This window comes from Limanda limanda, chromosome 16 (genome assembly GCF_963576545.1).
Source record: "Limanda limanda chromosome 16, fLimLim1.1, whole genome shotgun sequence".
In the NCBI taxonomy this organism is placed as follows: Eukaryota; Metazoa; Chordata; class Actinopteri; order Pleuronectiformes; family Pleuronectidae; genus Limanda; species Limanda limanda.
In genome coordinates, this window is record NC_083651.1 from 21,039,724 (window position 1) to 21,064,149 (window position 24,426).

Sequence of the window (24,426 nt, forward strand, 5' to 3'; positions counted from 1 at the left end):
AGGAGCTCAAAAACACTTAACTCAGACTAACACAAATATAACCCACCATCTGTGGTGAGAGTTCACACTAATCCTTGATTTAAACAAGAAAATAAATGAAATTGAATTCACCAGGCCCTCGTGTGACAGCAATATCTTTGTGACAGACTATGATAGGAACGGCCCCTTGTGGTGGAGCCATTTAACCATTGGAAGCCGGTTGATTGGACCAACGGTGTCCAGCGGCGCCGGCGACCGCTTTAATTTGGTAGCTTGCGGTCAACATTATTAGTGAACGGCAGGAGGGTTTAGCAAAATGGACCGACTGTCTTAGCCACCCAAGGTGTGGGAGGAGAGGAGCCCAGAGTAAGCAACCAGAAGATTGTACAGGGAGATGTCCTGAGGCTGGGGGGGGGGGATCATGTGTGATGTGGCTCTTAATGGGTGTTAACTATAATATTTCAGAAGACCACGAGAGGAAAGGTTCTTCTGTTTTATCTCTAATACATTTAAATAGCACATAAACATATTTGACTTATTAAATTGTACAAGATGTAGGACATGTAATATCGTCACATATTACACACAGACAGATAAAGAATATTCTACTTGCACAAACAATTTCACACCTTTTTTTTCATATGCAAGCGGGCGGCCTAGCTGCTACTTCATTTTCCAGTTGGCAGGGAGTTGATGTGTTCAGATGTGATTTATTGATCATATTGAGCGCATTAGTTTACCCACTGTGTTCAGTTAAAAAGCGATAACACATTTTACACCCTCTGTTCCATATGAATGCAATAACACTAAACTAATTACGCAAACTGTGGACAGCGGCGTGATTTGTAAAAGACGGAGCTGCGCGCCGATTTCGAGGAGGCTTCAGTGAGAATATCCGAAGTAATACAGCGAGTTTGGATTAATACACACACACACACACACACACACACACACACAAACAAACACACACACACACACACCTTATCTCGCTCCAGTCACTGATTTGTGGAAAAAGAGCTGTAGGGCAAAGACAGTGACTGTGTTTACAAGGCAGCTAATGGCTTTTGTCTCGGCTATTATTCACTTTCCAACGGCCCTGTTACATCCTGTTCTTGTCAATGAAACTTCCCCCTGAAAGTCCTTTTAATCACTTTTAATCATTCAAAATCAAGTTGTTCAGCATAATAAATTTGGGTATCATCAGCAAACAAAGCATCTGAATTAATTAGCGAGGGTTACTGGATGCATGGGCCCCGGCATTTTACACCAGTCGCCTGTCTCACTGAGTGAAACAGGGACACACTCAACACCTCAGCATGTCTGATTGCAGTGCAGCCCCGTGACGTACGGATGTGTAGCGGGTCCCGCCATCTTTTGTTCCACTGAGAATATTTTTTTCTTTTCACAGTGTGCAAATGTGACTGTGTCTGCATATAAAAGCTTTGCCTCCAGAACAGTGAGGTCTCACAAAGCTACTACTCATTGTGTCCATGGCCTTCAGTAACCCATTGATACACTTGAAGTAAACAAAATCGTGGGAGCACACAATGGTGGATGTTTGAGTTTTGTATTCATTTAACACAGAACAAGAAAGAGGTGAAATCCTTTGGTGCAAAGGAAAAGAATGAAGATTTCAAGGTTTATCTTGGTTTAACTATAACTATGAAATGTTTTTGTTGTTGAATTATCCCTTCAAATTATAATATGAATGAGTTTCCCTCTTTCCTCCTCAAAACTGTACGAGTTTGTAGAAAGAGTTTGAGCCGAGAGTAGAAAAGAGGGAACAGTAGACTTCAAGTTTCTTCTGTTTGTCACTCTTTGCTCTCTCCACAGTGTCAGCCCTGAGCCACCCTGACCTCTCAGGTCATTTTGCACTGGTCTTCCTGTTAGGTCCAATTGTAAATACTGGTTACCTCGGTTGATACTTATTTTATCGTCTTTCTCCGGTTACTAACGCTGCTTTCAGACATGCACTAAACTCTGTATATTCTCCAAATGGTTCTTGAGGATATTCTTTGGAGTTTTTCCTGCTTGCCCCCAAGTAAAAACTCTGGCTAATGTCCGACTGAGCCCTTGTGAAAATACAGCAGGATTATACCTGGAGGATTCACCACAAGTCGGCGCGTTTATGACATTTTAACTAGGGCTGTCAAAGTTAAAGCGTTAATCTATGAGATTATTGTGACCTAGATTAATGCGATAAAATATTTTAACGCAGTTAACGCAGTTTTGTTTACATCCGGTGTGAGGAAGAAAATTCAGCTCCTCGAGCAAGCTGCCAGCGTCGCCCTTCAAACACAGCCCGTCAAATGATTAGTCCCGTCTGAATGAAAGCACAGCAAACTGCACAAGGACAGCATGAAGAGTTGGTAGTTCAAGATGTTGCCACCCGGTGGAATTCTGCCTTGGAGGTTATCAAACGGATCCAGCGAGACAAGGGTCCGCTCGCTGCCACCCTGGCTCAGCGCTGGCTGAACTATATTTCTTTTATTTTGCCGTGTTTGTCTTATTTTGAAGGCCCACAGCAGGAACTTCTGGGTTTTAGTGTAGCAGCGCACCCTTTACTATCTCAGAAGCAGATTCCCCCGGTCTGAGTGAGTTGTGTCGCTCTGTCTGTTAGTGTTTTAGTTAGTTTCTAATGGTTATTTTAGTGTATGAAACTGGTTTAGTAATATGGAACTTTTCTTTTGTAGATAACTGTGACTGTGTCCCGTTATATGTTACAGAAAATAAAGTTAAACTGTTTCACTAAGCCTAAGAACTTCTCCGCAGTTTGCTCCGTTCAATGTCAGGTGTGGAGGGTAAATTACGTATTCTTCACTCAAACCTATGTGGAGAATACGTATTCGTAATGGTGTCTCAAATACACTTTTTTTTTTTACCTTTTACTAATCTGGATGTTTCACTGAAGAAAGAAGCAGTGTTATTGTTTCCAAGGACATTGGGAATATTTTCAGCTGTTGTTTTTAAATATTTTTTTTTACACAATTTATCATACATGATATTAAACGACATGGCTGCCACTTTATAGGTAGGTGTTATAGGCCTGAGTCTCTTTGAAAAACACAGCATTGTGTTAAATACAGGCTGTCTGAAGTGATTACTTGTTAATTCATAAGATTTAGTCTTTAGAAGAAAAACAAACTTTTAATCGCGATTAATGAATTTCAAAATGTGAGATTAATTAGTTAATTTTTTTTAATCTATTGACAGCCCTAATTTTAACACACGGCGGATGCAAAACATAGAAAATACATAGAATACCAATATCTCTGGATTATAGCTCAGAGGTGCTCTTCATGTAGAAGACATAAAAGTCAACTTGTAAAGAAAACAAGATTCCCAAGCTCTTGTGATCAGGGCTGAAGCCGGTGTGGATGTGCTGCAAACAAAAACATGTGAATTCTGCAGCGGAATTTATGTCCTGCCTCCTGCCTGCCTACACAGCCACCCAGCGTCTAGTTTCATAATTAAATGTAATGGAAATTATTAATAAATAACCTATAACAAGAGGAGCTGTTCTGTCCACCCACAGGAACATACATGCAAACACATTTCCCCTCCACACACATTTCCAAGGAGCTGCATTTTTTGCAACTCCTACATCTCACATTAGTCCAATAATTATTATTTTTTTCTCATCATGTGCTGTTATCGCTCTATAATAAAAAAAAACACATATTAAACCAAAGTGAAATGCAAAGGATTCGAGGAAATGTCGCATCCGTCAGCTTTTTTTTTTCCCCCCTTCATTCCCATCAGTGGTAATTGATATTTGAGGCTTCATTTTGCGCCCGGGCCTCCTTTTCTTGAAATGAGCTTTCGGAGCAGAGAGAAAACAGCTGAGGCGGGCGAAATGGAATTGGTTGTGTGTCGGTGCATGAGAGAGTGGGATTATCCCAGCATAATGTCAGCCTTATTAAACACCATTACACTCCATAGATCAGACAGGGATCTGAGGAGGATATAGTGCACGCTCATCTGCACGTCTGTCTGTGTAAATTGGGATTATATGTTCATAAATGAGAGGGTTTCTTTAAACATCAGCTACGATCCAGTGAATGTGGTCCACCTCTGACACAATTCAATAGTTTTTCAGGATTTATTATGGTTATTATTATTACTATATTTAATCAGTTACCTGAGTCAATTATTTGCAGTATGTGGAGAATTGCGGGTAATGCCATTCATGTGAGCGCCTGGCTTTGCAGCTCCGCTTTTATTCAGTCTCTCTAACAAGCAATCAGCACACACAAATGGAAGTGTGTGATATACGGCTATCACAGGGTTACATAAGAGTTTCATTTTTATATTATAATCTAATGTATGGAAATTGCTTAACTGGACCCTGGGAAGCATTGGTGTAAAAGACGTGCTGGCTGTTGGAGGGTGGTCATTGCCAGCGCTGCTCTGTCAAAGTGGGGGGTGACTGTAGCTCAAGAGCTAGAGCGGGTCGTTCACTTATTCAGAGGGGTTCCCTCCTTCCGTTCACATGAAAGAAAGAGAGTCAATTCACAAACCATGTCTTGTACATGAAATCGTCTTGAACCATATTAAACTAGCTACATACAAGATATGCTTTTTTAAGTGTTAATGTCAGTTATTTATCAAACGTGGTAAAATCAAATCAATCTGCACTTTGCTGAACTAAGCTTGACTCTCATGGAGTTAGAAGAAGGGATGATTAGTTCATTTGAACTAAATTCATTATTTTGATTCTTAATAAAGCTGTGACTTATTTTGCATTATGGATGTGGATCAATTTGAGCTGGTCATGGTCATTCACACTTAGAACCTACATAAAACCTTCAGATTGGCATGTCTTCCACGTCTATGTGGTAGTACATATAATGTTCTTTGCAGCATTTTTCTAAAGTGTGATCAACATCATATAAGCAGGATTTGTTTCATAAGTCTAGATCACATGGGCATTTCACATAAAGCCTCATGTTAGAGGCAACACACAAACACGTAGCCCAGGCTAAAGGTAAAAGAGGAATCTCACAACCTGAATCTATATCAGTCTGAGACCAACCAGACAAGAAAACATGACAGAGCAGCTTCACCAAGTTCTCGACAAGAAACCAAAGTTTGTTTGTTTGTGCTGAACCCTGAGGATTATCCGTGACCTGAATATCAATACAAACAGTCAAGAGTGAGGTAAAAGAACAACATAAAAGCATCCACAGCAATTAATGAATTCCTTAAAAGTCAAGACAACATACATTATTCATACGGCTACAGCTAAAAACACGAGTTTCCACTGCCTTTAACTATATGGTGAATGCTGCTATTCTGTACTAAAGCTGCAGCAGATGACGTTTGTCTTGAAAAACCTATTTCAGTCCAGTAATAGTCTTCTACACGGTCTAATTGCTGTGTGCCATCCCATTAGGCTGAGGTGCACAGTAGGTGAATATTAGCCCGACTATATAACACAAACATCAGCACTCGCGTCTTAGTCATCGCACCATGCATTGAATTGCTCGGGTGAAAATTGAGCTTGTACGACGTCAGGGCAGCGCCGTCCCAAGAGTCAAATTGTGTTACACCGCATGTCAAGTTAAAATCAACACTTGGCCCCTAATGCAGCAGAAGCATACCGGGGTTTGTTTTCTGGGGATATTCCAAGTGTTTTCTCGGCAGCAGGAAACACACACACAGACAAATACACAGACCATAGTCTTGCGTGTCCTTGCTCAGAGATGTCTGCTTACTCCTGGAAGAATATACACCGACCTGAGGTAAATACAGGAAGAAGGTAATGAGAACATGTCATCAATGTATGAAGCTGCCATATCCACTTCAACATTTCTGTGGTTTTGTTCCGACACAATCACTACAAATTATGAATAATTTGCATATGTAACTAAAACCAGCTTTAAGTGTTTGCATTGTCTAAACCTGACAACCCACAGGACTCAGAAGCCAAAGCCCAGCGCCTCATGTACAGAGATTTCTCATAGGCAATATTAAAAAGTTGCATACGCCGTCTTTCAAGCTCACCGTCAGATGTTTCAAGAGTAATCTGAGGATTAAAATTCCTCCATGGCAACACCATGAATGTCATACTCATGGTTTGAGCAATATAGTCCCGGGTTGGTGAAAGTACTAACATTAGTAAATGGTTAGGTTGGAGTCTGTAGGACAATATGTGAAAAAAACTGCACCTGAAAAATAATTTGTAGAGTATAGACACATATGGGAACTGGCTGACTGGTCAGTATGGGTTAGAATCATTCGTCAGACATTTATAGATGAAAATTAGATGCATCAATATTACAAACTAATCAACTCATTATTATTTCCTAACACAACAACTCCTGACAAAGTATAGTTGTTGAACAAGCGACGAGCAGGCAGAGCGCACCACTGGGGGCTTCTTGGCAAGCTCTTCTTCTGTGAGTTACATTCATGTTAAATCAATGTAAAGGTTAATGTGCTGCAGTCCACTGTGCAATGCCATAAAAGATCTTCAGTATAACAAGTCGGTGGTTAAAGCCAGAGAGATGGGTTTAAGTTGGAAACTATATTTGGATGGTTTGTCAGCAACGCTCCATGTGTCTGCGCAACATGACTTGTTTCACGCAAATAATTTAATAAGTAAATGAAAAAGGATTAAATCTAAAGCTGTTTTTTCCTGGATCAAACAGCCGTATACACATAACTTTTTTTATGTGCTTCAAACAGAGGTATTTCTTTGTGAGACTTTCAGTTTTAGGTGAATCAGGTTTTCAATGTTCATGGGTTTAGTCTGTCCTTGTTTTTTTTTTTGTTTTTTTTTAGAAACTAGACTATAATTAACATGATTTACAAATCGATTATATGCCATATAAAGAAATCATCGACTCTGCATTATTATGTGTCAGATTATGAGCATTTCAGTCTCTTTTACTAGCAGTAAAGCTGTTAAAAGGTTGTCCTTATGCCAAGAAGTAATTGCAGTTGCAGTCCCATTTCAGTTGTGACTGAAATGTTGTGTGTGCCTCTAAATGAGGCATGGGGACTTCAATATGTTTCAAGAATTGTTTTTCTTAAGATAACTGTTCCTTCCCATATTAAATCCTTTCTTGCTCCTTTTTATTCACAGTTTGCAGAGTGTATCTTGGTTTTCCCGTGGCGTTTGATAACTCTGCTAGTGTGCGTATGCTCGCTGAAACAAGGTAGAGGACACACAAAGTGTTATTATCTTTATGATTATGAGCAGCGTTCACAAAAGCTGACTGCCTTTTCGCAGCGCCCGCTCATAAACGCCGGCTGGTGATATTAAAACGTCGAACAGCAGGGAAAAGGAGACAAAATAATGAGATCTTTAGCTTTTCATAACACACGCCTATATGCACATTACAGTTTTCTCAGCAAAACGAATCCTCCCCTGTGCAGGCTCGATTCGAGAAACTTCCTTCTCGCTCTGCATAAACGCTCAGTGGCACTCTTGATTGCCAGCCATAGTGATAAACACACAGTTATGAACCTTTGAATGGTGCAATGCTGTCACTTCAACAGCAGCAGCTAATTAGGCCGTACAGTCGCAGATGGAGATGTCTTCACCAGATTGAAAACACTACACATCTTCGCTGTGCTTGCTGTGTTCTCTCGTTCGGTGCAGAGACAGGTAGCAGGTGAGCAAACAAGCTGAGGGCCTATCATGAACACTGTTAAAAGCCACTGGCAGTATTTGATCCTAACTTTGCCGGGTTTTCTGTAGACTGCACACAGTTTGCACTTTATGTTGAGGACGGGGAGATGAATGGACGCTGTGCTGATGCAGGAGCGTTTCCAGGCTCTGCCTCATTGTTTCTTCTTACATGCTTTGGTCTGTCGATCGCTGTGCCGTGCAAAGGGAAGACGACTCAATCTGTTCCACTCATCAGCTGTCACTTCACTAAACTGCTAACACAACTGCAACGGCTTGAGACAACTTCTATAAGCGAGTTTGAAAGTTCGTGCGTTCTGTGATTTCACTCAGCGTGCAGGGAGTGTGTGTACGTGCGTGTGTGTTGTGCTCAGATCATTAACAAGAGAAGTCTGTGCTCCGATTGTGCTCATTCTCCCCTAATAAGTGGCAAATGCTTCCCACTGGTCCCATGAAGGCACACTCCATCATCCTAGATGACTCCACTCCGAGTGCTTTCTGTCCTTAGTGAAGCAGTTATGGGCACAGCACGTGCCCATAACTCTTTTACTCTGTTACTGTATATATGTATATACTTTATTCTACTTTATTCTATTTTATTTTATTTTATTCTATTTCTTATATATTGTTGTTTTTCTTATATTGTTGTTTTTATGTTCAGTGCACCAACGACACCAAGTCAATTTCCTATATGTGCAAACATACCTGGCAAATAAAAGAATTCTGATTCTGATTCTAATTCTGATTCTCCTACGTCTCAAACTCCAACTGGGCCAGACGTGCTCCCAGTGTACAGTAGCACGCCAGCCATAAAACAAAAGAAGTGCATTCCCTTGTTAGGCTTCTAAAGGCTGCATGTTGTCCGACTACTCATGAAAGTTTACAACAAAAAGCTGTTTGCTGCTCCGTGCACAATGATGATTTACGCTGTATCTCCTTCATTCAGGTTTTTAGATTCTTTAAGCTTTCTTTACAAAAAAATCCTGCCATTAGTGAGGTATCATACATCATTGTGTAATAATAAGTAATACTGATATAATGTTAATGAACGACAATATGCAATCAAGTCAGAATGAAGATAATCGTATTTTTTTTTTATTATTAAAGTGTCTTTTATCAATCATTTAATGTTATTTATTTTCATTCTTTGATTCTAACTTCCAACATCAATCTGATTCAACCTATTTAGACCAGATGCAACATATTTTTGATAGACTGGTTGGAAATGTTCCTGCTTCTCCGTTAAGAGCCTGATGAGAGATTCAATATTTGTGAGAAAGGCTAAATGCATTATGAGAAATATAAGTAGTTTGTTAGAGCTCTTACTGCCCTTGAAAAGTATTTATGGTAGATTTTCAGAGAGCAGTGCTTCATTGACAAAACCAACATGACTATGATGGAGATTGAGACCCAGATGATGTTCCTGATGACCTGATAACATCGGCTCAGTTAGCTCATACGTGCTGATTGTGATTCATCTGAGTCGATCTGCATAAGTTTGTCGGAAATATTCTTATTTTAAAAAATGTTCTTGAAGTTTAGGGGAAAAGCCATGATTGACAACAAAACCCAAAGGTTCAGGCTGCCGGATAATTTTATCTCTATCTGCTTTAGAGACTGAGAAATAAAGGTTTTAGTAAATGTTAGCATTTCTGTCTGCTCCTCAGAAAACCCTCAGGTTTTAGGGGGCAATATTCAAACCTTGCTTGGGCTTTAGGGAGCAGTTTTATTAGGAGCTGTAGCTCTTAATGGGTTAATGTGTAAAAAGTACTTTGGTATTATAGAGCACAGTGAATGAGATCATCTTAAATTCATCTGGGCAGATAAGCCACTCCATTGATTTCCCTCTGTACGCTCTGCACATACCAAGTAGGTTACTCAACTTATCCCAGAACTGTACCAAAGTTTAAAAGGCAGTTTGCTGTGTAACTTCCTGGGTGTTTTTATGTTCTTGTTAAGATGAACTAACAATAATTATTGCATATTGTTTTCTTTAACAGAAATAAAACAACAGTCCAATACCTATCAATATATGTTTAATGAATTGTGCAAGCACTGTGAAGATTAGTTTTAATGTCCACAACCTTCACTCAAGAGGAAGAAACTTAAAGGAAATAATAATTTGACATTTATCATAATAAATTATAGTATGGTAATATTCTCGAGCCCTAGGATGTCATACAGTTTTTAGCAGCTTTACTGTGAATCTGTACAGAGGAGAAAAAAGTAAAGTACAATAAAAGTTATCACCATCAGCTATAATAAGACCCAGTGTTCTCACACATTTCCGTGCCAGAGAAGAAGACTGTGGCGCTCTCAGGAACAGCAAGTATTGTCTCCACAGTGGAAATGAAGAAGCACTTGCTCTTTGCTCAGTTTTTGCAAATTGGTTTCTCAACCCAAACAGTGTGCCAGCAAGATTCTCTCTTCTCTGACAAACATCAACACGTGTGTTTACATCCTCGCAGCTGCTTCTTCTAAATATATTCTAACACTTTTCACCAACACTTTGCAGTTTCCGTTACATTTCCACAATGATCACTGGTATCTATTGCACCTTTTTTCTTGAGGACGATCTTTTTTGGAATATTGTTTCTGCAGAGTTTACCTGTTTTGGAAAAAAACTGTTTCAAATCTTAATGTATAGGCTCATTTTATACCTAAACCTGTGTACTTGTTTGTATGTATGTATTTTTTCTCTTCAAATATGTAAATCTAAGAGAGTGAGATCTACAAATTAAAATAAATAACGAGGAGAGAGAGGGAGCAGCAGCAAAAAGACATTCAAATTGACGGATCCAGTTTAATTTCACTGCAGTTCTATTACATTTTACTATGTTACTAAATAGCTGCCGTGTCATTATCTCCCTCCCTTGTTTGTGCTGTTTCTGAGAAGCCATTGCTGTTGTTTATTTTTCTCAAGAAAGCCTTTATGCTAATGCGACCTCTGCTAAGAACGATTTGCTGCCGATATAACAGTGTGTGTAAAAGCTGCAGTCAGAGTCAATCATACGGAGGGAATGTGGGAAGTGAGGGGAAAGTTTGGGGCTAAATCATGTTAATCTTTATAAGACCTTATCATGAATTAATTAAGCCTCTACAGACAAGACACATTGACACACACTGTCTCCCCTTCAAGAGGCAAGTCTAAAATGAAATGTAACAGTAAACATAATGGCATGAATCAGGATGTAAGGCAAGCAGTGTACAGATGTGTGTTTTGTGTTATTGTCACCTTGTTGTACATGGAGTGTTAAATACCACGGCTCAGAACTGCAACTACGCTGTAGTAAACTGGGTTTTTACCTACTGCAAAATCTACCGGAGGAGTACCACAAAACTTAAGGGAACCCATTAAATTTAATTTCATTAAATACAGGTTTTCACAACCTTTTTATTGATTTCTCAGAAAAAAATTCACGGATCTTGATGGAAAGACTCAGATGTTGAGGGAAGTGATATTAATGAGTATGTGCAGATAGAAAAAATAATCTAGATCTAGTGAATTTAAACGTGTTTTTTCCTGAGTACCCTTCTACTTATTAGTAGCGAATACCGTGGTATTAATCTACCAATGCAGCTTTTAGCAATATGGTGAAAAAGCCTATATCTCAAGGTGTAAAACTGTTCATTGGTCTGGATCCACAGTTTGACTAGAACAAACAAGTGTTATCACCATCCATAAACTCCACCGTTTGCAGGGCAACAAGTGTCACATTCCTCCGGTGGTTTACGGGGGTCGTCACCCTCGCTAAGTGCTATTGAAGATTTGCTATGGCGATCATGCATCTGAGATATCCTAATACAGGTCAGCCCTGCCCGGGAGCCAGCCAGGACATTATGTCAGCAGTCCAGCTCAGACTATAAAAACACTGCTTTACTGTCCATCCTAAACCCTCCACCAGCCACCGGCTCGTCTCCGGAGCGAGATTTAGAGAGGAACTCTGCTCTCGCTCAGGAGTTAACGGATGTCTTTTGAGAGGTTTACAACTCTGTTAGTTCATTTGGCACAAGACTCTTTTCTATGCCGCTATAAACTTTGCCATAAAGGGCTCAGTAAGGCTGACCCCTGCAAAGTCCATAAAAAGATCTTTGTCTCTGATAATGTCAGTGATACAGTATATAAGCGATGGCGGCCGCTGAATGAGCCCCCGCGGCGCTGTCCTCCGTGAGAACTTGCTCTTACTCTCCTGCCTTTTCTGTGTGGTTCTTTATCTTCTTCTTATTGTTTGCTTGTCGCCCTTTGTTCCCATCGCATCTTTATCTTCCTTAAAAATATCAGAGTCCAATTTATCAGTACCTTTCACTACGCGGGATGCCGTTGTTATTTTAGCTTTTAGTAGAACAGAAAGCACATAGATTGCAGGTGTCTCTGTTCTTTTCTCCTTCAGCTTGAAGATGAAGAAGTTACAAAATTGTGTTGAAACCTGCATGTGAGGATTTTTTTATGCCTTTGCACAGGTGACAGCCAGTGGCCGAGTCATTCTGTTTTCAGGTTCTCTGGCCTCACAGAACAGATGCCAATTTCACAGGGACCTCTTATGTAGACTGAAACTGCACTGATTGGAGGAGGCAGGGTCAGTTACTCTGGTTGAAACATTGATGGACTATTCGTCCTTAAAATGATAAAAGATTTGTGAATCATCCACATCCACTTGAGGGAAAAATAAGTCCTCTAGCTACGAAAAAATACAACATTTAAAATGCTTGCAAAAGAATCAAATAAAAAATAATAAAGGCTTTGTAAATGTTTAATTATGACGAAAACTTCTTGTTAGTCCACAGGGAAAGAGTCTTTGTGCTTTAGGGAGTATCACTGAATGTAAACAGAACTTTTCTTTATTGAAAATAAAAACAGCACAAGGCACCTTTAATGAGAAACGGATTATTGGTGTGATTTAAAAAGAAAATAATGAATAAACAAGTAACTCTTAGGAACTCTCCCTCTGACGGGTTCTGGGATTGGGCCTCACACAGAAAATGAGTGAAAATCAGGTTGCATCCTGATTGGACATGTAACCCGCCCCCCCAACTGTGGTCCAAAAAAGCCTCACAGAGAAAACAGAAGTAGGAAGTGAGTCTTGAGTCTTGAGAGGGCAGAAGTGGAACGTGTCACCAAAGTGGTCTTTACACTCCCAGTCTGCATGTGGTTAATTAGCTCTGATTATACTGGTTAATAGTATTGTTTTTCCCCCCCTAACTAAAATAGCCTCAGTTAAAGGAGCTTATTGCCTTCATTACATTATCTTCAATAATGAATCTCTGGTCATTCTATCTTATCAAAGCCTAATTCAGGGTAATAAACCCTCATGCTACAAAATACCAGCCTAATTAAACTGAAGAAATCAATGCAACAGATGAAATCCAAATAACCATGGCACAAGGGCACACCAAGGAGCAAATTAAACAGCAATCGAAACTCAATCAGCAGAGACGCTCTTCTTTCTCTTCATCACTGCGTCACGTTCGCTGTGTCCAAGTTAGCCTCGGCCTTATTGCTCCGATCCAGCAGCTTCGCAGAGCCACCAGAACTGATGCCCACCAAACGCCATGAAGCAAGTCAAAAAAAGGGATTTCGTGGAGCCACTGGTTTGGAAGTAGAGGTGATGGCTGAAATGCCGAAATTGTAAACATGCACGGTGAGGTTATGCGAACACATGGGCATTGTGTGAAAGACAAGGTGGACAGGTCATAGGATCAAATACAGGTCATGTCAATTTGAGGGGAAAGTACAGGCTTGACAAACACATCATAGATAATCCAATCTTACAGTGTAAATAAGGTTCCAATAAACATTATCACAGTGGGAAATTGAAATATACACTGTCAAAGTAAGTAAATATTTCTTCTTCTATGTCCTTAAATAACAGAAACGGTCTGCAACTGCATAAGTAAAATCATGTTTGCTTTTGGTTTTGTAAAGACTGAACTAGGGTCTGAAGAATTGTAAAAAGCTGTTCAGTAAATCATTCAAACTTATATGTGAACAGTAATAAAGCAAAGTCAGTTTCATTTTATATCTATGTATAAAAAAAATAGCATTGATAAATAATATAAAATCTAATATAAAATGTTAATTGCAGATAAACCAGGTGGGATGAACACAAACTTCACTTTGCACAATAGACTGTTTATAAAAAGCAAACAATAATAAGTGACAGTATATTGTAGAACTTTTTGAGGAGGACTCACTTATAACAAGGAGGTAAGTAAAGTGAAAAAAAAAACAATATGTGGTTTGAGTACAAAGACTAGAAACTTGACTTTTGACGTGAGTGTTAACTGTGATGATGACAATTATTATCCGACCCGGGTAAAGAAAAGAAGGCTCCAATATGTCATAGTTCTTATTATAACTTCCTGAAGCTCCCACGCCGACTGCTCTCGCCGCTAATTGAGCAAACACCGCTCTCAAGGCTACAACAGACATTTGCTGGAGAGGCCGCACTAATCCTCAAGTGCAAATCAGAGATAGCGCTCGGAGCTTTCAGCTAATGAAGAGAGGAAGGAAGGCCGATGAGTGAGCGGCTGAAAGCGAGAAGAGACGGAAGGCTCCTCTTTACGAGGGTTTGAAAGTGTTGTTTTTCGATAACGTGAAGCTATTTAAATGTCGTCTCCAGAGTCGAGGGCCACTGCTACTGCTTTTTTTTTATTTGGCAGTGGAATAAGAGGCGTGAGTTAATCATCTAGAGTGTTAATAAATAATTCATATTGCATTACATTTAGAAGAAGTGCAGGTGTTTGTATGAACAGGGTTCACCAAGAGACATGAGCAAAATGGGTATTACCTGTGTCATCTTTAGTGACATTGGAAACCTCTTCTGTTATGTTTGGAAGTGAACATGAATATCACGGTGCATAAGCAGAGGGAACAGGGTTGTAATTTTCTCCTTGTGGAGTATGATAAAAGTTATTATCTATGCAGAGAGGAAAAGGGGACCCGGCGCTGCTTCTGCTAATATGCAGGATATGTGTGGACAAGATGGGTTCTGTGTCGCCACAGAGAGGGGGAAAAAAGCAATAAGGGTTTTCATTTTTATTGTTTTATACTTTTTCATGGATGAAAATTGTGTGGAATGAAACTGAAAATAGGGCACATCTTCCATCTTTTATCATATGCATTAGTTTCAGGCTGCTTCTCGCCTAGAACGCCACCATCTCTGCAACGATCTCTCATCCTTTGCATCGCCTGCTCACCCGCTGCCTTTGATTTCAAGAGCTGAACTATTCTGCAACATTTGTTGATGTGGTTCTGCAAGTAAATGCTGCAGAATTGTGCTCCTCTTGGAATTGTTCTTCTTCGCTGACCACCGGGAGAGGAACCCGCCATCATCGGCTACGCCACCGCAAAGAGCCACAGAGTTTCCATCGCTCATGCACACGGAACTGCAGACACGATACAAACAAAAGTTAAAAAGGATTTCAACTGATACATTTTTAGGATATGCAACGATTTTGACTGATAAGCACAGATATAGTAGGTAAAATGACATGCAACAGATGTCTGTCTGGATGGGAACCAGGGATGTTGTGGTTAGGGTTGATATCTTCACTCTGTTATCATCATGGTGCCCTCATTAATTTAAGCATGAATTTAAAAGTTTTTATCTCATTATTCAGAGACTGATGTGATTTTTAGCGGAAATATTAACCTTTTTCTCGAGCCTGTTTGAAAAGCAAAATTAAAGAACCATTTCTACCAAGTCAGTGTAGGTGTAGCTCCTCATGTTGATCCTTGATTGCAAGGGAAATGTATTTCAATGTTTATTTTATAGCCTTGTTAAAATCTCTCGTAAGTAAATATCTTATTATGAAGTTAGCAGTTCATTTTTTTGCCGTCCTCTGTAGGCCCATCATTTAATTCAAAAAATAAAATGTAATCAAATTTGACATAGCACACAATTTGTTGAAATCTTGAGGGCACACACACAAGCATTCAGACGAGGTTGAACAATTGTTGTTGCTCAACTTGCTGCTAACAGGTGAGCCCACAGAGACCACACACTTCAGAGAGGGTGTCTGATTGGTACAAAGATGACAAACAGCTTTACTTATGTGAGTTTTCTTTGTTGTACAGTCAGTGTAGAAAACACTTCCACATGCAGCTTCTCAGATGCTTTGGTGTTGTGATTGTCTGCTCAGCTCGGCTTTGTCTGCTATAGCGTCCACCATTTTCATATCAAAATAACATAACATTACAAACTTACTTCGCTGGTCAACAGGGCATGTAGTAGGTCAAGCTGACAGTTGTCTGCTTCCCTTCTAGACTGTTATTAAAGTTTAAATATGAATTTCAGAGACAGCCCTAGCCTTCGGCCTACCCTTCTTAAATTCCTCTGATTATCTGCACTTGGCAACAACAGGGAATAGGGGATTGTGGATCTGGCAACTAAAGCACATTTAAGGTGTGGTTTCTGTTCATATATCTAAAAAACTGTTAAAAACATGGGAGGTACGAACAGACACTTACTCACTTTACCACTATGCTTTTCTAACCAATGACAGAAGTAGAAAAGTTCCAGCAGATGGTCATAGAGTGAAGTCCTGTCAGTAGACAGAAAGAGGGACAGGTCTGCCACCCCCCCCAACCTAATCTGCCTGCCAGTGGCTCTGCTGCTCAGGTCCAGTGAGCATGAAGAAGCAGGCCCCACCAACCAATCTGCCGTGTCTGGGTCTCAGGGCCCGGCTCCAGGCCTCTGAGCCCCGGGCTGAAGAAGTTCTGGATGACTTCCAGATCTCATTAACCTTGGGCGGAGGGCCTAGAACTATGATTAGAGCCTCAAAGGCCAGTGGGCCAGGAGACTATGCTCTCATCCCTTCTCCCTCTCATCAGGTCTACTTGCTTCACAAGTGTTCAGTATATACAGTACAAACCCCAACAAGCTCACTTCAAAAACTACTTTTTTATTTCTCTCTTTGTAGAGATTTGTTTTTAATTTCAGATGCCAGATCTTTCAGATTGTAAGTTTGTGTGTTTTTTCTTTCAATAGTTCTTTCTGCCTTGAATATTTTGTAACGAATTTGTAATCTGTAGAATGCACATATATTGTTATTGTACTTCATGAGCTTCCTAAATCGTTGCTAAATGTAACTTTGTGTGTAAGAAACAAAAGGCATTTTACAAAAAGTAGAACATGTATGTCATAAATGTCTGGTACGTGTTGTCATTTATGATGTGTTGCTGTATGATATGTCCGCTGACGTCCTCTGTGTCTCCACACATTCGCTCTAAATGTGTGTTTAGAGCTCTGGTGTCAGGATCAACAACAAGTGTATAAAGGATTATGTCACTCTTGTGTCTGACCGACAAACACAGTGCGATATGTTTTATCACAATCAATACAACATGAGACTTGATGCTGAGAGGAGCTCTCAAGTCTTTGTCACACGAGACACTGGCTGTTTTCAGACGTGAACTTCGCTAAATGTCGGGACAATGGGGTCCAGATTTTACCTTTCACACGTTAGCAATGCGGCAGGATATCCATTGGTCAGATGCGGTCACAACAACAGAAAAGTATCCGGAGGGGGTGTCTCAGTAACCTATGAATTCTACCTTGGAGATCACGTATTCATTTACTCCACATCAACAATAAGCTCTTGAATCTTGTTGTCCGTCAAAACCTCATCATGCTTATATGTTCAGCTGTTTTTTCAGACATCTCTCTGCATCGTGAATGTGCTGATGCTTCATGTATGTACACATGGTTCTGATATGGAGTTGACACGTAGAATTTCATCATTCTACATGTGTTTCTATGACCTTTTGACTGCTGCATCCAAAGGGATTTGATGTAGTAGCACACGGCCGGTTTCGCCCGGCTGCCTCCTTCCACCGAACTCTTTTGTTTTGGCTGTCATGCTCACTAGTCACCGGACCATCAGCAGCCTAGTGTGCAAATCTACTCAGTGCCAAGTCCATTTCATCTGTATGGATCAGTAATCATATTCATCGGGGAGCTAATACTGACTGCATTACACATACAGTACCAGTGCTTGCATGCTTTACATATGAGAGGGAAATCGTTGTCCTTGATGGATCAACGCTGGTATTTGATTTGCAGACTTGGCTCGTATTTGACCCGCTCACGTTTCCCCGGCTTCATTCAGATATTGGCACGCTGTCTAGTTCAGCGCAATGTGCTGTTTGTCACCGCTCTTTCCAAGCACGTGTGCGTAATAGCGGTCAGTACGCCTGCCTTCTCACTACCATGTGTGTGTGTCCGTTTCCTGGATGATGCATGGTCGGCCATCGCACACAGCACCACTGTGGCCTTGGATCAGAGCCTGGCCAGACAGATTGCAGAAGGAGGCTGCAAGGCTTTCCAAAAGGAACATCCCCTCAGTTCAGTGAAGGTCGGACAGAGGCGTTGTTAGGTGGAGTCTAAAACGTTGTGTAGTTGTGTGTGTGTGTGTGCGTGTGTGGGGGGGGGGGGGGGGGGAGTGTTGACTGACGTTTTTTGACTCAGGGACACGTCGGTAGCAGAGGTTAATGACAGAGGCAGCCTTGGTACGCTCCAGGGGATGTCACTTATCATGCTGATACAGTGTGTGTGTGTGTGTGTGTGTGTGTGTGTGTGTGTGTGTGTGTGCGTGTGCGTGTGTGTGTGTGTGTGTGTGTCAAGTTTTTAGATACATTTTGTAAACAATTATTGTCAAAGGCTCTGATCAAAAATACCACATTCCATTTTCTGATTGGTTGTTTTCAACTGCATTAGTACAATTGATTTGTGATTAATCGAGCTTTAACATCACTCCTCATACAGGCATCAAAATAAATAGGTTCACACTGACCTGTGCCACGTGTGTGTGTGTCTGTGCGCGTGTGTTAGCCTCTTTGCCGCTGTCCTAATTGTTCCCATTTGATCGGAGCGCTCGTGGTTTTGGGCACTTCCTTGTCCTCCTTACAGCTCCATTTATCACAGGCAGCAATGGAGACACACAAAGGCACTCGGTGCTTCAAGGTGAATCCCTTCAAATTGCTCAGCTTGTGTTACCTTGTTAAATCGATGTGCTTGGTGACAACCGGCAGCGGTGGAAATCTCACCAGGCAGGAGAGTTTTGTGACGGGGAGGTGCATTGGAGGTTAAGAAAATATACTGAAAAAAGAGTTGCTGTCCATTTTGCTAATAAGCGATATCGCTTTTACTTGTTGTGTTGACGCCTGTTTGTTTGTGTTGCAGTATTGTTATTAGTCAAATTCTCATTGGAGCAGTAACTTTCTTTCTTTCCTTTCACTTTTTCCAAGAGAAACAGTTTTGAGTTTGTTATTTGCTTATTTTCTCCTTTAGCCTCAGAAAGGAGCCAGATTTGCATTTGGGAGATTCACAATGCCACCTTTTCTACTCAATAGAAACATTTTTAATAGATAAAACTTGGGTTTGATGGTAATACATGTGTTCTGTGTGAATGTGGAACCGGCAGAAAACCTCCTCATTACACGCTTTCATACACGGCGGCTTCTGCAGTAAGATAAGAAGTTTTGGTAAAACTTTTCTTGCACAAAACTGAGGTGTTTAAATCGTCTCTCTCTGGCTTCAAAGAACTCGCAGAGCTGCAGCTCGTTATGAGTTTTGGTGTAGAATGAAAAAAATATTTTTTTTTATCTTGCCCTTTCTTGCTAATTCCAGCTCTGGCGTGACTTCTGTGCCAAAACGCTGCTGAATAATTTTCTCTGTATTCCTGTATTTTAGTTATTATGTCGTGGCTCTAAAACGTGCACCACAAGTTCATCAAATCTAATTCCATATACAAAGCAGTCTCTATAATTAAATTGCCTGGTGCCAAACGAGGTGCACTTTGAATTTAATGTGAAAAGAAGCATTTTTGTAATTATGTTTTTTCTATTTTCAACACATCTATGTTACACTTTTCAGTTTTCTCTGATATCATGATGTTTTTGTTTTTTGACGGCATGGGAAACATAAAAACCTTCACATATCAAACTATTGTTGATAATAATTGAATCGAATTAACATTAATTCTACCTTGGACTATTAAAACTTAGCTCAATGTTGACCCTGAGACAAACAGTTGATATATCTTGAAGTTGTCTCTCGAAGGGCCTCTCTGTCAACGCATTTGTCTCCGTTTTAATTATTCATTGTGATTTTCACACCCACAATACAGATGAATATGGCTTTAATACTTTGACAGTATCCTCAGGGTTAACTTGGCTTTTTCATTCAGGAAGCGACCGTAAAAAATCAGTGTGTGTTTCTGCATTGCAAATGTTTGAAAAAATATTGAAAATAGTAAGAATTAGAATAATTGTCATGTAAAATAAAAATTAGAATTCATAATCCTTAGAGTAAAGGTTCCCGAAACCAAAACAGATGGTCTCATTATATTTGAGTGAATCACGCTGCATCAATTTCCATGTTTGAAAAGAAAACCTGAATTTCATTAATATGTTGAAATTATAATTTTAAATGATTATTGACAGCCACAAGACAGCTCCAGACTCAGAGCCTTTTGTCTTTATTGATTCCGTAGCTCTGGTTGTTATGATAATATAATATTGATGGAAATGTTAGATATAGATATATGATTTCTTTCAGCAAACAATATCTTCCCCTTTGGGTCCTTGTGCAAAAAGAAACCTTGAATATATGCAATGTTTTCACCTGGATGTTCACAACATGGCCTGACTTTGTTTCTTTCTTCCCCCCTCCCAGCGTGCCACCCAGGCTTCTATAAGGCATACGCTGGAAACATCAAGTGTTCAAAGTGCCCTCCGCATAGCTACAGCTATGGAGAAGGGGCGACTATCTGCCGCTGTGAGAAGGGCTTCTTCAGGGCTGAGAAAGACCCCCCAACTATGGCGTGCACACGTGAGTATACCACCAGCAGGGGCTTAAGACTGGGGGGTGGGGTTCATACCTTCGGTCCAGACAGAAATAACAGGTGTGAAACATACCTCAGACCAAATTTAGTTGATATTCGTTAATATTTCCTGTCGTCATTTTCTCTTTTCTCTCGCTCTCACTCCTGTCGTGTGCACGGCTGCAGTAGCCCAAACATTAACACATGTGCTGCTGCTGCTGCCGGCTGCCACTCACGTCAGCTAAGTGCTGACGTGGTTGTCACTCTATTCCAGACACATGATTGGTTTGGCGCGGCGCTATTCTCATTATCAATGGCTGTTTATGTTTTCTGTCAAAACTTGAATGAAATGAGTTCCTATCGGCGTTGTCTTATATTTTTAAAAGTTATTTCTTTATCATTTTGTGCTCCAGCCATAGTTGGGACCAATTGCAGATATTATTCTGAAGATGGCTCATGTTTGTTAACTCTTAATCCACCTTATTGTATCTAAATCCTTGTATAAACCCAACAGTCTGGGTAAGTTATTACTTTGTCTATAGAGCAGGTGGATTACTCTAGTGGTCTCTCAGAATTTGCTGTGGCCGTAAATCCAGTCTCGTCTCCGGCACTTATCTGGTGTGAAACTGTGCATGAGAGAGCCTCCGGATAAATTACATGGCTTTTGTTCAGCTGCGTCGTCCTCATCGATGATTCACCGACTGTCATAATGACTTTATATTTGCATTAAATTACAGTTTAACCAGACTAATTCTCCTTTAATTAAAAAGCCATTTAGCTGTCACCGAGATAGACGGGGGCCACGTCTGAGAGCTCTCCAGGGCGAACGACTGTATTTGTCTTTTACAGCAAGACAAAGCCAAGTTATTGTGCGGGTGCTGAGGATTCACAGTGCCCTGCAAGATGCACTTCTTCTTAAAGAAGACTCAATTTTCTCTAAAGTATTCATACAGTTTTCATTTCTAAATTTAGACTCAGATATCCAGAGACATAATAAGGGAAACTGTTTTCCATACAGTGATACTCATATTTCTAGATTTTACGTGTTATGAGCTGTTAAACTAAGTCTTTAAGTCAGGAGCATATGCTTAATTTCCAAGGCCACTTTTGCTCCCAGTACAAACAAGAATCTCGTGAATCACGGGTTGCATTTTAATCAGGAGCTCACTGGCCAGAGCATAAACAGTCTGCTTGCCTAATGTCTAAAAAAACGAAAAAGACCAGAGATTAAAAGCTGACGGCCTGAGAGGAAGACAAAAGGTGGAGAGCAAGAAAGGGGGTGGGGGTGTCTTGGGAGGTAAGATAAAGGTGGAGAGAAGGAGTGAAGGCTGGATGGAGTAGACAGTTCAGAGAGAAAGGAAAGAGGGCGATGATACCGATCTCCCGTGGAGGAGAATGGGAGCTGACTGATGGCAGTGGGGTTGCGCAGCGGGGGGGGGGCGGTGGGTGGATTCACCCTCGATGGAGAGAATGGAGGAGGTGAGATAATGGCCGATAGAGGCGGAAAGAGATAAAGAGAGAAAGAAAGGACATTCGCTGTGACAGAAGTGGAGGAGGGGTGGGAGGAGCCCTCCTCTCTGCTGAGGTTTTGGGCCGAGGCAGGGATGGAGGGATGCAGGTGGAAGGAGAGGGAAACGTCCCATTGTCGAGGCAGACAGTGTGCTTGGCAGGAGGGGAGTGTTCAAATCCCTCCGGCCTTTTAACTCCACCCTGTTGACAGCTGGGCTGCCTGCTATAGCACAATGCTCACCATGACACACAGACGCACACATCCCAACACAACCCACAGCACCTAAACACCTCGGCAGAGGGAAATGTGAGGGAGGTGAAGTAACCGAGAATGTTTACTGCACAGGAGTGAAATGGTTTATGTATAGAGTTGTGTTGTACGGCAGTAATATGTGACATTAAACCTGACAAAAAGCATATATGCATAATACTGCCAGTGTACCTGTGTGAATATAATAATAATTATAAATATTTGTCTAAACATTTAGAATACTGTGTTAGCAGTGGTGTGCATCAGGGGTAAATTTTGGGTCCAGGGCATTTCTCATTATTTCTAGTACCCGCCCACATAATGGGAGTGCCTCTCAACTATATGCAGATGATGTTTGATTTTATTTTCCCTCCTGCATAGTAATTTGGGCAATAGATAAACAACCAGGTTTGAATTTTGACAATTGTCTTAGAATCAAGCTAAATAGAGAATATTATGTTTTCATCCGAGTTTGTTTACATCCCTTTTAACCAATATATAAACTATTATTTTGTATTGTATAGATGCAAAACTTTAGCGAGATTTTAAAATTTAGATTAAAAAGCAGCTGTTAAACTATGGGAATTATGGGAAGACAAGACATTACCCCCCCCCCCCCCCCCTTTCGAATCCATTTCAAGATCGTATTTATTTTATGTATGTAAGATTTACCACTTCCAAGTAATTAGATGGATTTTAAGTCATTTGCATATCGGAATCCATCATCTTTGTCACAAGGACGGCGGCACACCGGGGCACAAATCCATGCAGCCAAGTCAAGCCTCCTCCGGCATTTTAGTTTTTATAATAAATATATGAATAATAAAGACTACTTATAAGTTAATGACCATACAGCGACTGGCTTCCAACCTTATCCCAGGCTGCGTGCTCGTGCTGCAATTTCACCTTATGACATGTGGTGCGGGGGGGCCTTGCTTGTGCATATTGGTCTAGCTTGTGAGCCATGGACTGTTTTCTGATCAAAAGATAAGTGCTGGTAGAAAATGAAAGTCCAGACTCAGTCACTGAGGTGGGGGGAGGGAGGGTGGCATGTGGCTGCACTGTGGATATATTTCATTTACATCTGAGGCAGTGATAGACACTCATCCAGAAACATGGGAACCAAGGCATCGCAGTGTGTCCTGTATAAAGTCAGCGGTAAAAGTTAGTCTTGCTTGCAAAAAAAATATACTCTTGATGATAAAGTGTGTGCACAGTAGGCTGCACTTTGGATATTCTTGATTTGATGTCTGATTTTGTATGAGTTTGAAGGGAAAAGAGAACTTCCTCTTAAAGTGACTGAAAGTTGCTGTTTTCTTAGCCCCTCAATGTCTTAGTCAATGTCTCAGTGTATCTTTTCTTAAATTTAGCTAAAGTCTTCTCAAACACCTAATATCTATTTTCTCTCTTCTGTTGACAGGGCCGCCGTCTCCTCCCCGGAACTTGTTGTCGAACCTGAACGACACCAGTCTGATGCTGGAGTGGTCTCCTCCCAGCGACACTGGGGGCCGCCGGGACCTCACCTACAACGTCCAGTGCAAACGCTGTGGCCCCGAGCCGGACCAGTGCAAGCTGTGCGAGGAGGTGCTCCGCTTCCTGCCGCGGCCGTTGGGCCTGATCAACGCCACCGTCACTGTCATGGACTTCTCGGCGCACGCCAACTACACCTTTGAGATCGAGTCGCTCAACGGCGTGTCGGACCTGAGCTCCTTCCCTCGCCAGGTAGCGATCATCACCGTCAGCACTGATCAGGGAGGTGAGTACATCCACTTTTATTTTAATTTTGCATTTGTACGTGTTACTGTTACACGTGGAACACACGGTCGAATGTGTCAAGTGAGTTTGTCGAGAAAACCGTGATCTCCACAGAGGAGTGAAAATGTCTGACTTTGCAGATGAGTTTTTTTCCAAGATGTATTACCCTTCAAGCTAATATGTGTTTATTTGAAAACTACATTTATCATTAGCTCTAAGTATTTGCTTTGAACTACATTATGTTAATAGGTTGACCTTGGTAGAGAGGTTAGTGCTCTGTGTGGTTTTTCAACCATCATTTTTCACTCTTTGTTAAAAACATGCTTTTTAGTGTGTTCCTCTGCAACCTGTTGCTGCTTTTGGCAGAGAAAGACAAATCTAGATTTAAATCAGAATGACATTTTGTCTCCTCTAGTATTTACTGTGTTGTGACCTTAACCGCTGCTGTAAATGATGGCAGGCGGCCAAGCAG

General features: G+C 40.9%; 1 protein-coding gene across 1 annotated transcript in view; it reads left to right on the plus strand.

The window, feature by feature from the left end:
• Positions 1 to 24,426, plus strand: part of LOC133021413 (ephrin type-A receptor 6-like) — a 140,626-nt gene that overhangs the window by 53,865 nt on the left and 62,335 nt on the right. Inside the window, exons 3-4 of the mRNA XM_061088252.1 lie at positions 20,293 to 20,448; positions 23,620 to 23,955. Coding sequence (XP_060944235.1) covers positions 20,293 to 20,448; positions 23,620 to 23,955 — 492 coding nt within the window. The remainder of the gene's footprint in view (positions 1 to 20,292; positions 20,449 to 23,619; positions 23,956 to 24,426) is intronic.